The sequence below is a fragment of the Phasianus colchicus genome, chromosome 4 (genome assembly GCF_987193195.1).
Source record: "Phasianus colchicus chromosome 4, bPhaCol1.hap1.1, whole genome shotgun sequence".
Taxonomy (NCBI): domain Eukaryota; kingdom Metazoa; phylum Chordata; class Aves; order Galliformes; family Phasianidae; genus Phasianus; species Phasianus colchicus.
In genome coordinates, this window is record NC_143439.1 from 25,797,322 (window position 1) to 25,814,718 (window position 17,397).

Here is a 17,397-nt window from a genome sequence, read left to right on the forward strand (position 1 = left end):
TAACTAATTTCCATTTATCCTTGTTCCTTTATTTTCTGAGTTATTTTTGCCTACTTAATACAGCTTCTTAAACTGTCAAGTTCTTAAACGGTAAAGAAACAAAAAAGGCTTTACTTACGCTGCTTCAGCTTTTCTGGATTTGCTCGTATGCCTACTGAAGTGAAATTCAAGGACATATCTTCCAGTCACAGCCATTTGTTCTTAGTGGCCAAAATAGCAGCCCTCACTGTCCTTTTGAAGCTGATTCAAAACCTGAAAAAATTGTCTACAATTCATAGAAAAGAAGAGATCTCTTGCTTCTGTAGAATTTTTTGTGTAGCTGAATAAAACCAGGCTAAAACTTTGCTATGAATAGGTTTGTTGATTTAAACATTTCTTTTGCTATACTTGGGCTTTAGAAGAATTTTTAGAGAGCTCAGATGTATTCTTATTGAAAATCACATTATTGGTTTTAATTTACATTTTAATGAATCTGTCACTTCATGTTCTTCCAGGCAGCTTGTGAAGGAAATACACCGTTCCAAACAATGAGTGGATCTTCAAATTCTGATTTAAACAATACAGATGATTATAATGTGTAAGTTGTAGTAGTTTATAACTAAAATCATCAAGTGGAATAATCCACTTAGTAGTTTAATTTGGAACCAGCAATGCAGAATTTGACAACAAAATATTACATCTTCTAGTATTTATCTCATGAAGCCTGTTGTCCTCCAACAGATGCTATACTGTATAATCTCCCCTGTATTGCCCCTTTCTGGCTATTTTTTTATTATACATGTACTACTATTGCAAGGAGCGTTCTTATATGCTTAAATATGTCCTTAAACATTCAGCTTTATTTCATTAGAACTTTTGGAAAGTGTAGAGAAAGTAGTATCTGAGAGACCATATATTTTATGCATCATCTCCTGAAAGCTTTGGTATTTTTCCTGAGAAGCCACGTTTCTTTCCTTGTTCAGAATAATGCTCAAAAAATCTAGATGGATTCAATTAAAAATCTAGATAGATTCAGTTAAACTAGTAGCTTTTTTGACTACAGTGTCATTTGTAATTCAGATATAGAAACTTCAGGATACATAAGCAAACTTGTATTTAAATTTAAAGCCAAACAACTCTAACCTTAAAGTGATTTTGCTGAGTTCGTATGTTGTTAACTGCAGGCTTCTTCAGAAGGTCAGTGAAGAACTGGCAGAATGGTATTTCCAAGATGGCCGTGCAGTGCTTGCTGCGTGTTGCCATCTGGCTGTTGAAAACATAGAGGTAACTTCTCGTTTCTTCTTTCCGTCTTTTTTGTTTTAACTCTTTATTTGCAGAAAAGCCAACATTCACTTTCTATATCACCACATGTTAATGATCTGGTTTGTTTTGTTTTTCCAAATGTGTGCACTACATTCTAAATTCTACTAGTTAAACTTGTTTTTTCCTTTGTATTTCTTTATATGCAATATTCTTTGCAATATTGAGGGTAGTGCCAAAATCTCAATTTTTTTAAATTTATTTTTTAAATTCTGGATTTCTCTCATGAACACAAAGGTTTCTCCAAAAGTAATGCTTCCTGTTTATTTTCATGGAAACAACAACAGATACAAAGAGCACAATAACACTGTTTGATAGAACAAATTCTCAGCTACAGAACACTATTTGTCATTACCACTAGCTATTCATTTTCTCCAGTGATGAACAAGAGCTGGCATGCCATGCTTGTAACAGTCTGGACTAGTGGAGGTGACCTGCTGTTGCCACTGCTGAAAAGCCCCACACAACTCTTCACTGTGCTAATATCTGCTGTTTGGTTTCCATAAACATGCAGCAAGCATCAAAGAATGTCAGTAGGTGCATTTTTTTCCACATAGAGGAATTAAACTGTACATCTTTGCTTCACATGCAATTCCATGTCAGATACCATTTTGGCAGACTACCCCTCTGATGCAATCTGGTACACAACAAAAATGTTTCATGGGATATTGGCAGGAATGTTAAACTTATACTGCTGTATCACCAACATCTGCCTCTGACATCATGGGACAACATAATAAAATAGATGATATTGCTTTCAAAGCAGCTGTTGTTTAATTGAATTTTAGTAAAGGCAGTATATTTTTATAACAGAGAATACACTGTACCTAGATATCTTGCATATATACATATTCACGACATTGTTTACTGCTTTTGTGACCCAAAATGCCTATTCAGAATTGGAATTTCATTGTACTACAAAGAATGTGATCTCCACCAAATTTGGTAGAAACAAAGTCAATAGAAAAAAAAACCTTGGCCAAAAAAATGGCAATATGTAAGATTTTCGTTTTCTTATAATTTTTATAAATTATCTCTTTTCCTTGCTCTCTGTGGTCTTTTTTGCTTCTGATCCAACACGTTCTAACTTTTCTGTTCGTTCAAATGAGTAAAATCCTATTTTCTTTCTCTGAAGACTGAGTTGTCAGTTAATGTCTGTATTTCAAATTATACGTTTGAAGTTTTGTATAGTCTTACTGTTTAATGTTCTACTATCCCTATCAGCAACTCCAGTTACCCAGAGGTAACAGAGACATTCCTGTTGTTTTTTTTTTTGAGAGCCATTAAACCAAGAAGAGTGGTGAAATATTTATTCCAAATACTACTGTCCTTACCTAGAACTTAACTAACATGATAGTGATTCCTTTATGTATCAAGTTTAATCTATTTGATCAAATGAAGGAAGTATCTGCAAAAGGATTAGATTACTTGAAAACTGATTAAAACATAGTACATAGTTACTGACTCATTCAGGAGGCCTAAATTTTATGTGAAAAGTTTAATGCATTTTTTAAAATTCCTTTTTGTAAAAAGGGAGTCTTGTAAATGAATGTCATGTTCTGAACGTGGTGAATCCTCAAAAATGATTATGTCCTTTAATTATACAATTTCTTTCATTGAGCAAGCTTGCAATGGCAAACCTGATTCGTGGAAATGAACTGGAGTTGGCAATCAGTGTGGGTACTGTCTTAGGAGAAAGTGCAGCGCAAGCAACACATTATGCCCTAGAATTACTAGCAAGAAAATGTATGACAGTAACAACATGGTAAGAATTTTTTACTCCAAAGAAGATTTGTTTATTCCCCTCCCCTGAAAAAATAATGGTGTGTCTCATACTGAAACTTAGATACACCAGGCCACTGTGAGTAGAATCATAGAATTACTCAGACGGGAAGGGACCTCAAGGATCATCAAGTCCAACCTCAGCAGTAGGTTTCTGCCTGAATAAAAATTGCACCTATGAAGCACTAAGAATGCCAACATTCTACTTTAACCTCAGAATAGATTGTGTGTACTTTTAAGTGAGAGAAGAGTCATCTACAGTGTAAATAACACTGAAAAAGCTAGATATCTATTTGGGCACTAATTAGCGTAGTAAGTCCTAGTCTGTACTTGAGTAAAAGTGATTGCTTTGGATAGAGTGAAGCTAGTATTGAATGAAAGTCAAAAGACACTGAAATTTAAGCAGGATCTGCAAAGTAATTCTAAGTACTTGTTTTACAACTTAAAATCTCAAGAGACTGAGGAATTACTTTATACTGATATTGGGTATACAGGGTAGTTGACAAGATTTGAAGATGAAACAGGATTAATGTTTAAGCTGGAGGAGTGGGTTATTTCTCTGTTACATATAGGGAAACTTATTTCTCTGCTTGATTTTTCTTTTTACTTGTAGTGGCTTTACTTGGAAAGATATGGTTTTGGTCTGTTTGTTCTTTACCAATAAAACAAAATGTTCCTAAGATATATTTGGCAGCTGTACGGTTATTTCAGAATTTACATTCAATAGACCATGTATTTAAACAGATGTGATCAGGCCTTAGTTTTGCTTCTAAACTTAGAATTTGCTCAGGCAAATAAAAAGATAGATTCATGAGATTCATATTTTGTAGTAGAGATACTGACAGCATAGATTATCCTTTTGTTTTCTGTATTCATGTATTCACGCATGGGAAGATGGAGTTTGAGAGCCTCTGAGCTTATTTGGAAAGCTCACTTCTTTACACAAGATCTTGTTTTTAAGGATATCCACCAGCTGGAAACATTTCATTTCAGAGAAACATTGTAGAGGCCTCAAGGAATATCAAAAGGTTCATAACTAATGAAATCAGTTTCTGATGGAACGTTTTTTCTAGAAATGCTTGAAAATATGAAATCCAAACAAGAATCAAAACTAAACATGAATGCCCCTTCCCAATCTGCAGCCACAGGAAAAACATGCTACTGTCCAAAGAAAATAAGTGAGAGTTTATGAACACCATTTTAATTTAATTTTATTTGTTTAGCACCTAAATACAATTAAAATGAACTTTCTTCAGAAGGCAAGTAATACGTTACTTGAAATACTGAATTCTGTGTAACCTGACAGAGCCACCTTATTTTTCTTCATACTAAGTATTTCTTTTCAATTTGATTCTTAAAAAATAATCTACGTAACACGGTTCAAGGCCATTATATGAGTGTTTCTTTGAATTTTTTAATGAACATTTGATTTTAGTTTTCAGCTGAGCAGTTTCTAATCAATTTTCACAAATAGAATAATTATTGCTTATAGAAGTGATTTATTTTTTTCCAGTCACCCTGCCAAAAGCAGGGTTGCCACCCACTAAGTCTAACTGCCCAGGGCCCCACTGAACCCAGCCTTGAATGCTGCCAGGGATGGGGCATCCACAGCTTCTCCCAGCAACCTGTTCCAGTACCTCAGCACCCTCTAAGATCTTTAAAATTTGTGAAATATGCTATATTCTCAGTCTGTTTGTATCTTGGAAAAATGGCTATCTCACAGTGATAGTATAAAATGCCTTCCAAAGATCTTTTGGCATTATGTTTTTTAGGTCGTCAAAAGGCACTGGAAAAATTTCTTCTACTATTCAAGTAGGCTTACCTGATTCTTGGATTTGCTGTTGTTATTTAGTTATTTCCTATTCAAAATTTCCTCTGTATTCTAAGTAAGAATATAAAACAAATTTGTTTAAGATTTGTTCATTACTGTTTCAATGTCTTCCTTTTAGCTTTCCATCACTTGGATACAGGTATATTGCTTGTTTCTAGAAAGAGAGAGAAGTGTGTAACTTTGTTTATTCTTTATTGCATTGTTTGCACCAAAAATAGACTCAGATGTAGTTGCTTTGCTTCTATCTCATCTGAAAGTAGCTGTGTTGTTTTCTTCTGTAAAGTAGGAAGAATGTGAAAGTTTCCTCCTATTACAAATAATTAAGAGTAACTCTATGTTGTCTTGTTGTTTATGCAGGGACTTAGCAGCTGATCTTCTTATGATGATTCCTGATAATAAGCTGCCGTTGATAAAACTTTGTGCTTTTTATTCTGGATGCACAGCTGAAAGAAATGACCTACATGAAAAGGTACATTGAAAAAGTATTCACCTGAATGCTAGCAGAGCTTATGTGTTGATTTTTTTCTTAACTTCAGAATATTTAAGGCCATGGCCAAATAAAAATTTTAAGATTTTGTCACTAACAGTCTTATATGTTGTATACTTAATCTTGCTTTCTGTTTTGTGCACTGTTTCCATGGCACAGGTTACTTTCACAAGTAGCTTATGATCACCAGAATTACTTGTCTGTAGGGTTCATAGCCTCCTCATCACTTATGTGTAGCCTAACCAGATCTTGGTAGGGCACCTTTATCTACTACCCTGAATTGTTTTACTACTTAGATCTGTAAATTCCTTAAATCCTCCCTCCCCTCTTTTCAGTAGTGAAGGAGTCTGCTCCACTAACTTCCTTAATGTTCAACATCTACTAAGCAGTAGTAGCAAGTTCACAAGTATTGACAACAGAAACAGATGTTGTGTTCAAGTTAGAAAACCACCTCTTCTGTTCTCAGGTCTAAGTTTTTAATGCCTAGTGTATGGAGGCATATCTTTCAAACTTCAGAGAGAGATTGATCTTAATGTTATATATTTTTGTGCATCTTAAATAATTCTTTAAATACTATAATAATTCTTTAGCTAAATCATTGTTTTCTAGTGTAATCTTCCTGATGTAGAAGAGTGTATGCGATTGGCAGAAACAACTGAGGCAGTCGGTGATACATTTGAAACTATAAAGTACTATCTGCTAAGCAACGAACCAGAAAAAGCTCTCCCTATTGGCATTCAGTATGTGAAAGGTACTTGAATAAAGAAACTTTTTAAATCATAATTAATTTGTATAGCTTGTCTCTTCAATTATTTTTTCTATTTTTGAACAGAACAACTCTGTGGCTCAGATTGGACTTTAGATTCAGTATGTCCGTACCTTGACCTTCTAAGTTACATTCGCACTGAACAATTAATGTTGAGTAACTGTACACAGTGAGTATGTTTTCTATATCTATATAAATGGAAGTTCCTGGAATTAAAAAAACATCTATAGGTACAAACTGTTAGTATCGCTTCTGTTAACAAAAACAGTGGTACAAACAGATTAAAATCAATAGGTTACTTCCTAGCCTGGAGAACTGAATGTGGAATTTTTCTAAATTTTCAAGGTTTTGCAAAAAGAATAAAAGAGATTTGCCTGTTACTTTCACAGGCATTTGCAGTGGGTGTGTCAATGTTGATCTTATTTGGAGAAGCTCACTTTGATTAGTTTTTGTTTCATTTTTTTGAAGAGAGAGAGCAGTGATATCACACACAATGTGTTTTTATGTCAGTTTGGTAAGGAAATTCAAGCAATCAGTCTTAAAATTAACTCTAAAATAGTTAGATTGCTGTGTTTCACCATTCAATAAAAGATAGTTTAAATTAGGCCTGGATGGTTGCACATATGAAGAACTAAAATAAGCAGAAAGCTTAACTCTTGTCTGTGGGGAAAATTGACAGTATTGAAGACCATACAAATATGGTGCAATTTTATTTAAAGTTTTATTGTATCGAAAGGTCTGAGTACCAGTGTTCTTGTAATGTTATGTGACTGGACTTATTAATGTATATTTGCTAAAATGTAATGGTTTGGTTTAGTGAAAAATACTGGTAATAGGTGGATGGTTGGATTGGGTGATCTTAGAAATCTTTTCCAACCTTGGTGATTCCATGATTCTGTGACTTCACATCAGTATAAAGCAGATGAAATGTAATAAGTTGCATCACACAGAAACTAAACATAAGTAGCAGTCATATTCCTCACAAAATATGGGCTGATGAGATAGGCTTTAAAATTACATATTTGAATGTGAGTTCAATGTTTATTTTTAATGCTTGAAATCATTATTGTTCATAATTAATATTTGTTCATTTATAGATTTCGGAATGAGTTGCTAATTTTGTGTGGTTACATTGGTGCTTTACTTGCTATCAGAAGACAGTACAATAGCATTGTACCTGCACTTTATGAATATACAAGGTAATATTATGCTTTTAGTAACACTTCAAAATCTTGGTTCCTTTTATGGTATATGCTGTAGGCAGATCATGTTTCTCCATACAAAACATGAGGTCCCTGTTCCGTCTTAAAGGCATAGTGGTGTACCTTTGCCTGCTGCGTAACCTTCTGTACTCTTCTTGAGTGTTATGAAAATGCAGGTTTTTTAGTTAAATAAGTTCTGAATTAATGACTTCAGTGAGACACTTGGTTGTGTAAGAAAAACTAGTTTTTAAATGAGCATTCAGCATTATTCCATGCAAGATTGTATGTTGTTCTAATTTCATACTTGTGTAGACCTCTTGTGAAGACTTGCTTGGTAGCATTAAGGACAAGCTTGATGTGACTTCAGAGCTTGTATTTGTGCACTTGCTTTCTTTCCCACCATGAAACCTTCTGGTAGTGAAGTTATTATTATTAGTGAGCTAATATTCCCTATCTGCAAGCTTTTTGCTTGGTCTAGCACACTTGACTCCACTTGGTCCTGCTCAACCTAGTCATGACTTAGCCTTGCCTTGCTTGTCTTGACATCATCAAGTTGACCTGAGCTGACTTGACTTGGTGCATTTGATCTAATGTGACTTGGCTTAACCTCACTGACGTGGCTCCACCTACCTGATGTGGCCCATTTGACTTCACCCACTTGACACCACTTGGTTCACTTGTCCTGATGAGACCCCGCTTGGCTTGAACCACTTAACCCAGCCTAAGCTGTCTTCAGTTGACCCACTTGGACTTGACTGAATTAAGTCAATCCACTTGACTTGAATGATTCAGATCAATAATCTCTGTTAATCCGCTGCTAAATAAAATGCTTATATGCAGTACTTCAGTACTCCTCCTTCAAAAATGTAACTGCTATTATTTAGTCTTCCTCTCTGCTGTCCATCTGACTAATTGCCATTTCTAGCAATAACTTCTCCCTCACAGTTTGGCACACTCAAATCTTTTTGATTTTATTCTTGTTGGGTAACAAAGCCATGTCCAAGATGTCACTGATTTCACAATGCAGCTTATTTTTGCCTTTGCTAGATATGATATTGCTTCACATCAATTATATACACTTAGTTTCAGTCAGCTTGTCATTATTAGGAAATAAGTCTTAAAGTATCAAAGGGCCTCTTAAAGAGGGGGGAGAGGAAAATAAGATAATTCAAGATAAGCTTAAATAAAGTATAAATTGAGATACCTGAAGACAAGTTTAAAAGAAAAGGTATATCTTATATCTAGTAATTTAATATTTCTGTGGCTTCATACTGGTGACTATCATGAAGGATGAAATGATAAAGTTGTATAAAAAATAGTTGAATGTGTTTTTTTTCTGTCAAGAAAATATGCATTGTTAGAGTTAATTTGGACTTTATTTTCATTCCTTTTCAGTCAGCTTTTAAAAAGACGGAAAGTATCTGTACCGTTGAAAATTGAACAGCTCTCTGAGGAATTAGATGCGTGGAGAGCCTTCACTCAGTCAACCAAGTATGTGGAAAATAAAAAATCAGTACGATGATTCTACTAGCATTTAAATGTTTTGTTATGAATACAGTATTATCTCCTTCATAAAATCTTTGTATTAATGTTTAAAGTAAATAATATGTTATGGATGTTAGTTTCCAAAACAAATTATGATGTGTGGCTGAAAAATAAATCTTCTTTTTTCACAGACCTACCAATGAATTGCCATGCACCCCACCATCTGAGTCACAGAAAAAGGTATATTCAATACTGGTATCACGGATACAAGAGGAGCCTCTGAAAGGAATGATTGGGCCTGACTATGTCAGTGGATCAAATCTTCCCAGCCATTCAGATGTTCACATCTCTTGTTTGACAGGGCTAAGGATACAGGTACAGTTTCAGAGAGCCAAGGTGTTAGCACTGAGTATTGATGAGATTACCATAAATCTAAGGTACATGCCATCATATACAAAGACGAATATTTTCCTTATTGTCACAGTAGCAGAAGATAAGGACAAGTGCTGAGATCTGCTATATACATAAGGCTATGTAAAAAGTTGTCCAGCCAAATAATTGCCCAGTTTACCAATCCGAAACTTCTTAGTTTTCATGGAAAAAAAAGCCCCATTTATTTTGCCAAGTTTTGTCTTTTTACATACTCATTTATTGTAAATTATCTCATATATATCATTATCTCATTGCAGCTTGATTAAAAAATGTCACGTTCAACCACATACTGACATTGTTTCCATTGTGATTAATAATAACAACAGAATAATTAAAATTCATTAATTAAAGCCAGATATTAAAAATTGAATATTCAAATATTTTTGTTTCAGTTCCGTAGGATTTTAAGATCAAAACATGCTTGCCCTTGTAATGCCTTTTTTGGTATTTCTGGGAAAACTAGATGGGTCCTAAAAATACTACTCTGTATGGCTCCTTTCTCCAAGTACTGCCTCAGTGTGAAATTATTCTTTTATATGAGGCTATCTTTTCTCTGAGCAGTGCCAGATGCCAGGCCAAAGAGTAATGGGGTTGTTCAGGGATTAAGAGGGATGGTTTTGCATTGGAAACTGGAGATCACTAAATACTAGTAAGATCTTTAAGGTAAACAGAATTAACAACCTCGCGTCTAAAGGACTTGCTGCCAGTACTTCTGCATGAGACCAGTGATCTCTGCTGTGGCTCAGTGAAAAATATGTGCCACATGTTAGTGGTTGCTAACAGCCATAGAAAGCTGCTGCTGTTATACTCCACTTGACAAGAATAGCAAATATGGTGTCACCAATTTGTCATCTACAATATCTTAATCTCTGGATTAGTGAATATTAGGAGTCTTTGCTTTAGGCATGCAGATTGGCTCAGAAATCATTGAGTAAGTACTAACGTATAGTAACCTAATTACTTGGTTTTACAGTTTAAGTGGCAAGTTCAGAGAGCATACTATGATAAAAATGCACTTAAAATTGAGTTAAAGCTTTGAGACCCAGTTTCATCAAACTAAAAAACTGGCAGATACCATCTCTCTCATCACATAAATCAGTGCTTTGTCCTTCATGTTTCTCATAGTGAGTACTGGATATTGATTAGTAGACTCTGTGTTTTAAAACTATTCATGGAGCCTTTTTGGTTTTGTTTTTAAGATGGAGAAATCCAAAACATATGACATCAGGCAAAACATAACTGTCAAATAACTGACAAACGTAAAGAATACAGCAATTATTAAAATAAAAAAATGTGGTGACTACAAAATTTTCAGCTTCTAGATTTTAGGGGCTATTCACTTAAAAGTTGCATGTTACTAAAGCTTTGAGCTGACCAGGTAATATTTTCATATGAATTTAGATGATAGACCAAAACTTTTTCTTCACATTCTTCTTAGATATAGCTGTGATAGTCTTTACACAATGCACATGGACTGTCTTCTTTCTCTCCAAATATTTCTGCTGTTCCAGGGTCCAGTGTTCTTCCTTGAAGATGGAAAATCTGCAATTTCACTGAATGATGCTTTGATGTGGGCCAAAGTGAATCCATTTTCACCGCTAGGAACTGGAATACGACTTAACCCATTTTGATGCAGTGCTTTCCTCTTAACACTGATTGTGAAAGGACAGAAAGATAAGATGGTAGTCAAACTCTCTTAGGAGACAAATACTTGGACTTCTAAAATTATAAAATGAGAACAACAAAAAAGATTTCTATAGAAATGTTTGTTGATTATCCAAAGAAGTAGTTAATGAGAATCCAAAGAAAAAAATCCTAACTTAATTGACAGCCATGTCTTTTTTTAATACAAATTGTTGTTAGTGCAGACATACTTCAGCTAAACTTGCATAAACAAATGCCTTTAAAGCACATAGGCAACCCTACACAACATCAAAATACAGATAAACCGTGAAACTCATAATCATGCTTTCAAAGGATTAATTCATGAATAGCCACTGCAACTTGTTTTTAGAATGACTGTAATCACAGTGACCACTTTTTAAATTTTAGCTAGTTTTTACACAGGATTGTAGAGCAAAAGTAAAATTTCAAAAGTGTATAGGTGACTTTTGCATTCATTAATTCCATGCTTCATTAATAGTAGTGCAAAGATGTTTATTAAAGTTTGGTTAAGATAGGTTTGAATGTCTAGATTATAATAGTATATTTTCTAAGAAGTTCATCTCTGGCACTTTGTCCCCCCATATATTCTCACTGAAAGCTAAGATGTATTTATAAAACTGTTTTTTAACAGAGCCTTTGTAAGGAACAAACAAAATGTAGTGATGTTATTAAAATTCTTTATGTACACTTAAAATGCATTCTTTTTACATTTTATATTAGTTATAAATATACATGTAGTGTGATGGACCAGAAACAAACACTTTGCATAGATTTTTATTTACTGATTGTCATGGTTTTGTGATTTGTTATTGGTATTCTGCATTATAAGATCATGCAGTGCACTGGGAATTAAAGAGTTATTGCTGCAGATCCTGTCTTGGAAGAGAAGAATGAACCACAATCTGCAGAAGGCTTCACTTTTTTCATTTCTGTTTTCCGTTAAGAGGGAAAGATAAAAATTGACTGTAAGTCATGAGATTGTCTTTCTTTTTGCCTGCCTTGGCTCCATGTGCTCACCGGCTGTCTCACCTACAGCATTAGAGTAAGGCATTCAGTTTTTAGATACTCCCTCATTTATTTTATTAGCTTTGATTCCAATTATATTGTATTATCTTGCATTCCATTATCATATTCAGTAAACTAGTTTTCTCCCTTAGATTGTTACCACTGTTATTGGTTTGTTTTTTTTCCCCAAATAGGCCCATCTCCATACTTTTTCCCTGCCTCCCTTCCCTTTTTCCAGGGCATGGTCCATGGGTTTCGAACAATGTCACATTGGAAAGCTCCACCCCATTAGACACAGAATTAGGCCAGACCAGGGCTGGAATCATGGCACTATTTCTGTGCTCAATAGGAAGAGAATTATGGCAATAGAATACCAAGATTATTTAAAGTTGTGTATCATATGCAATTTAACCATAAAGAAGTCTTATGATTGGAGTTACTAATCTGTAGAAAGCATACTTCGGTTATATTTTTCAGCACACAAGCAGAAATCTACCTTCATTACAGTTTTGACAGCTGCTTTAAAATAAATATAAAAATCCTCTAGTTACTTAAAATACAAAGAAGTTGTTATTAGTAACTGGCAGAACTATGTCTAGAGCAATCCTTTTAAAAACCAGCAGTAATACAAGGTGGTTTTTAGAACATCTTAGCCAGCTCTCATTAGATCTGTAAGCACTGCCCTCGTCTAGCTAAGGATAACAATGTTAACATGCCAGAAATGTACTATGGAGATTAAAAATCAACAATTCTCACTCTTTTTATTTCTCTTTTAAAATAATTAAATTTTTCATTGTCTGTTCTAGAATGGTATTACAGCATTTCTGCAATAGGAATTTATTGGGAAGAAAATCAGCTGCCTTGTTATGTGTACAAACATGTTTGTTCATACTTAGGTGTTGGAACATAATATTCTACTTCCTGCAGGTATTGTTTGAAAAATGTTTACCCTTGTTCAACCTTGTGGAGTTTGGAGAATTAAAGTTAGATTTCAGAACTAAAAATTCATAGTTGGTGACAGAGTTTTCCAGCATTATCTGGTGGGTTGCTTCAAAGATGAAAGATTATTTCCCTTTACCACATAGATATCACACACAAAATTGTATAATTTGTTAATATAAAATTGGTGAGCAAAACTAAGAATTGAATTTGCAGACTCGTCTGATGACAGGATCTGAAGAACTGGTTCAACTAGCACTCTGCTCTATTTCCAATCTTTTGCTGCATTGTAAGGATTTTTACCAATACTTCATAACTTAAGTAGCTTAAAAATATGTAGTTTAATTGCATCAATTTGTTGCAAGTGAGTTGTGCCTTAACACACAATCTTAGGCAGATTTTACTCCCTCTTCAAACTAGAGAGGGAGGGTTAATTGTTGTTTCATTGTTGAAATAAAATAAGTCATTGTGAATAAAATGGTTGTGTTTTGTCTACTGCAGTTTTAACCCCATGTGGTGGCGGAAAGAAATGTTCTTCATTATCCAGCACAGCTAGTCAGATAAAGGTATTTCCCCTTAATATTTAAGAATCTTTTGTCTTCAAGTCACTAACTTTTCTGTAATAATGAGTATTTCTGTTTTAATGAACAAATTTAGCAAGCTCTATAATAGTGTTTTCTAATAACTTTAAATCTCAGCATATCTGAGATGTTGATGTCATTTTATCGGTACAAAATCAAACTTGTTCTGTTGAAAGAATCCAACCATTACAGACATCTTTAGGCTTCACAGACTGTAGGCAAATGTGAGATCCTCAAAGCACACTTTCCTGGATGGCTTAAAAGACAATATGGCGGAAAAAAAGTAATGCTATGAACTTTGCCTTTAAAATGAGATATGACACCTTGAAGTTTAACAACATGGATTTTTCATTGGTGAAAAATATTAAATCCAGAATTACAGCAATTTAACATTACACTAATGCAAGAAAGCACTTGACTTCTCTAAAGAATGAAGTTAAACTACCAAGCTTAGATACCTTTTTCAGAATAGATATTACTATTTTTTTTTTAATTTGAAGCTTTCACAGTTATGTAGGAATGAAAATCCAGAATCTTTGTTCTTAAGATGACTGAAAACAAAAGAACCAAAAAGGCACTTGTGAAGACTGTCTTTGAACCTTAATCTACTTCATGTACAATATTTAACTTTGTAGGCTCTGATCTTCTATCAGTACCATCTGTGTCAGAAACCTTCACTAATACATATCAGTGCTAGTAAGAAATGAAGCTGAAATGGATGCTAGGCAATATTATATGAACAAGTAAGTTACAGTACTATAGAAATAAAATCTGTATTGTAGAACATGATATAAACTAGTTTTTTTTAATTTATTTGGCTTTAAAAGAGTTAGTGCCTAACTAATGGTCAACGTAGAATTCTCTTTATTGACTAGGCAGTCAACACAGTTGTGATTGAGAGAGTGTTTGTATTTAAAAACTCCTTATCTCTCTGGTTAATCCTTTCAGCAGTATCCAGATGGTTCTAAATATCTATTGTGAGGGGGGAGTTGTCAGCTGTTTCCCCTGAAGTTCTTTAGAATGAACATATTTTGTCTCTGGTTTCTGATGAATCTATATGCAAACAGGTGGGGGAAAAAATCATGACAGTATTAAAAAAGTTGTTTTAATCAGATGTAACCATCAAGATCTAGACTGTTTAAACTCTGAAAGTGTCTCATTTTTCCTTCTGAAGAAACGATTTTAGCCCTTTGTATAAAGACAATGCTGTACCATTTTTGTGGATGTTTCTATTTAAACCAACCCAGACTATCCTTGATGGCAAAAAGGAAAAATACGTACAAACAGGCTGAAAGCTAATTAATCAGATCAATTTTTGACTATTGGCATCAGTGCCCAGGAGAGCCAAACAGGATTTCAGCATAGTGAATGTACCCAAACTAAATCAAAGTGCTGAGAAAGGTAAGGAAGGCATTTTGAAGTATTAGAATAATTTCTACTGATGCCATATTAGGGAAAAACTCGAAGCAATTTGATCTTAAAAATAATAATAATAATAATAATCAATTTAACACTGCTAACCCTCTCCAAGTCTCCTATTTTGTAAGAAGATATAGATTCAAAGTTTTTAAATGCATCTCTTGGCTGCCTATGTAGGAAAAGTAAAAAAAAAAAATTTAACACCACTTACATAATCCAAAAAAATGAACTTACATGAGGTAACAAATGCTTCTTTGGGATACTAGCTGTATTCGTAGAGGGTGTGATGCAGTCCAAGTGGTGAACCACACGCTGTCCGAAACTTGGTTTAATGTTAAACCGTCCTTTAAGACAAAAATACCACACTGCTCATTTCAGCAGTATGTTGAGCATCTAATCAGTTTTTTATTTCTCCTGTTTATCTGTAAACTGTTACTACCTTGCCCCCATTTTACTCAGATGATCTGACAGCTGTTTAAAAATAATACACTCAGAAGAAAAGGGGAAATGTGTTGTAAGGTAAAAGTACACTATCTTCTTTTCAAACAGGGTATTTTTTGTATATTTAAAAAGATGAAATGGTTTCAGTGTTTTTATTATTTAAAATGCGTGAGATTGTAAATAAGCATTAAACAAAATATTTGAGATTGCACAGTATCATAGAACGTGCATTTGTACTGGGTAGTTCAAAGCTCTTCCTCAGCCAGCTGCCCACAGTTTGTAGCACTGTGTAGGTCACTCTGTTGCCAGGACAGGATTTGTCTTTGCTCAGCATTGTGTCCTGTCATTTCTTCAGCCTGCTGAAATCTCTCTGAACTTGGAGGGATCTCCAGTGTGTCAGTCACTCCCCCATTTGCTCAGTGTCCTCTGTGCCCATGTCTACATAGTTAATGAAGGCATTAAGCAGCCCTAAGAACTGATAGTTGAGGAAGGTCACTTGTAACTGGCCATAGCTGGAGTATATAGAACAGCCCTTTGATCATAGTCCCTTTAATGTGAGGGTCTAGACCATCTTCCCTCCACTTCATCAACTGCTTAGCCACTCTGTATCTTGATAGTTCAAGAATACTGTGGGCCTGTGTGCCATGAGCATTTCTTCCAAGAGCATCTAGGGCAAGTTACAGCATCTCTGCTGAGTGCCTCAGCCAAGAAGAGCTAAGGATCTGGGTGGCTTCTTTCAGAGGCTTCTTTCAGAGGTAAGGAGTAATAGAAGGGAATGTTTACTGATAACATAATGGTGAAAGTTATTTAATACACTCACGTGGATTCTCTGCCCTCTCTTGCATCCTCATTCCTATGTGCATGTTAATGATAGCAATGGCCTTCTGTCTATTGATGCAAATGCTGGGTTCTACCAGCATCTCTGTCAACCTGATGTTACTCTTGATGGCTGTGGATGCTGTTGCTCTGGCAGCCACTGGTAGCTGTGTCTGGTAATAGCAGTCCGTAAAGTCAACCTGCTTCTCTTGAAGACTTTCAATTCTTTAAAAAAAAAAAAAAAGTGTTTGGGAATTAATTACAGTAAAAAATGGCTACGTACCTGCTTATTTGTATGGTTTTATAGTTAATTTCATACTGAAGACAGAGAAGCCTCTATGCACTCAAATAGCTCGGGCAAAGCGATGCATAGAGAGGCAATAGATGAGCTGATGGCAGGAAGGAGCAGCTGTTACCAGGGCTGTGAGTTCAGCCTGCTGACCTGGAGCTTCCCAAACTTTTGTTTATATTCAAAATTCACTTCAAAACACCTTTTTCACTTGCCAAGCCGGGGCAGGGCAGAAGGGGCCACCGGTGGGCATCTCCCACTCACCGGCTGCTGCTCAGCGCCGAGCAGAGCTCTCGCAGCAGGCTCTCTGCCGCTCCGGGTTTACAGTGAATCGTTCCCTCTATTAGCTCCTGCGCGATGTCGAACTCTTGCTTTGCCAAAAACTTGAAGCATCAGGAAGGAAACAGACAGGCAAACAAACAACTACAAATTAGAAGATCAGGGAAGGAGCACGCTCCGTGGCTGAGCGGGGCGGCTGAGTTGGGCAGGGGGCAGCAGCCGCTCCCGCTCGCCAAGGCGCCCTCACCCGCCGCAGCCGGGACCAGTTGCTCAGCTTGGTGGCCAGCGAGCAGCCGTTCCTGTAGGCTTCGGGCTGGACGTGGGCAGGGAAGCGGCGAGACAGGATCTCCGCCACCAGGTATCCGTTGGCGAAATCCCTGTCGAGACAACGCGAAAAGCGCTGGCACCGCCTCCCGCTCACGCCGCCCCCCCTTTCCCCGGCCCGGCATGGCGGACCTGCGGTAGTTCCGCGGGCTGACGGAGAGGCCGAGGCTCAGCAGCCAGCGGAGCACGGGGCGAGGCAGCTCCGGCTGCCGGAGGGCCATAGCGTAGCGGGGCTGCGCTCGCCGCCTCCTGGCGCGGCCGTCACGAGGCGGAGCGTGTGTGTTGTGCGGGTCGTGCGAGGCGCCGCGTGGTACCGGCTGTGTTTGTCCGCAGTGCCTTACGGCGAGCCTGCGTG

The 17,397-nt window shown here is 36.1% G+C and overlaps 2 protein-coding genes across 8 annotated transcripts in view; one reads left to right on the top strand and one right to left on the bottom strand.

The window, feature by feature from the left end:
* WDR17 (WD repeat domain 17) overlaps positions 1-10,934 on the top strand; it is a 49,917-nt gene extending 38,983 nt beyond the window's left edge. For all 5 annotated transcript variants that reach the window (XM_031596618.2, XM_090138929.1, XM_090138926.1 and 2 more), the window contains exons 20-29: positions 495-577; positions 1,164-1,263; positions 2,925-3,064; positions 5,270-5,381; positions 6,009-6,150; positions 6,232-6,334; positions 7,263-7,364; positions 8,763-8,858; positions 9,044-9,227; positions 10,796-10,934. In XM_031596618.2, the coding sequence (XP_031452478.1) occupies positions 495-577; positions 1,164-1,263; positions 2,925-3,064; positions 5,270-5,381; positions 6,009-6,150; positions 6,232-6,334; positions 7,263-7,364; positions 8,763-8,858; positions 9,044-9,227; positions 10,796-10,915 (1,182 nt within the window). In that variant the 3' untranslated portion in view covers positions 10,916-10,934. The remainder of the gene's footprint in view (positions 1-494; positions 578-1,163; positions 1,264-2,924; positions 3,065-5,269; positions 5,382-6,008; positions 6,151-6,231; positions 6,335-7,262; positions 7,365-8,762; positions 8,859-9,043; positions 9,228-10,795) is intronic.
* Positions 10,935-11,710: 776 nt separating this feature from the next.
* On the bottom strand, positions 11,711-17,394 carry SPATA4 (spermatogenesis associated 4). 3 transcript variants are annotated; one of them, XM_031596623.2, is made up of 6 exons: positions 17,175-17,394; positions 16,966-17,095; positions 16,704-16,822; positions 16,155-16,375; positions 15,130-15,237; positions 11,711-11,887 (listed from the first exon to the last, which is right to left on the bottom strand). In XM_031596623.2, exons 1-6 carry the CDS (start codon positions 17,261-17,263, stop codon positions 11,799-11,801), a joined length of 756 nt encoding a protein of 251 aa, XP_031452483.2. In that variant the 5' UTR covers positions 17,264-17,394; the 3' UTR covers positions 11,711-11,798. The 3 variants fall into 3 exon arrangements, with proteins under 3 accessions (XP_031452483.2, XP_089995063.1, XP_031452482.2); XM_090138937.1 differs by having other exon boundaries at positions 11,801-11,978; positions 15,128-15,237; XM_031596622.2 differs by lacking the exon at positions 11,711-11,887 and adding an exon at positions 14,270-14,527 and having other exon boundaries at positions 15,128-15,237; positions 17,175-17,388.
* Positions 17,395-17,397: the final 3 nt, after the last annotated feature.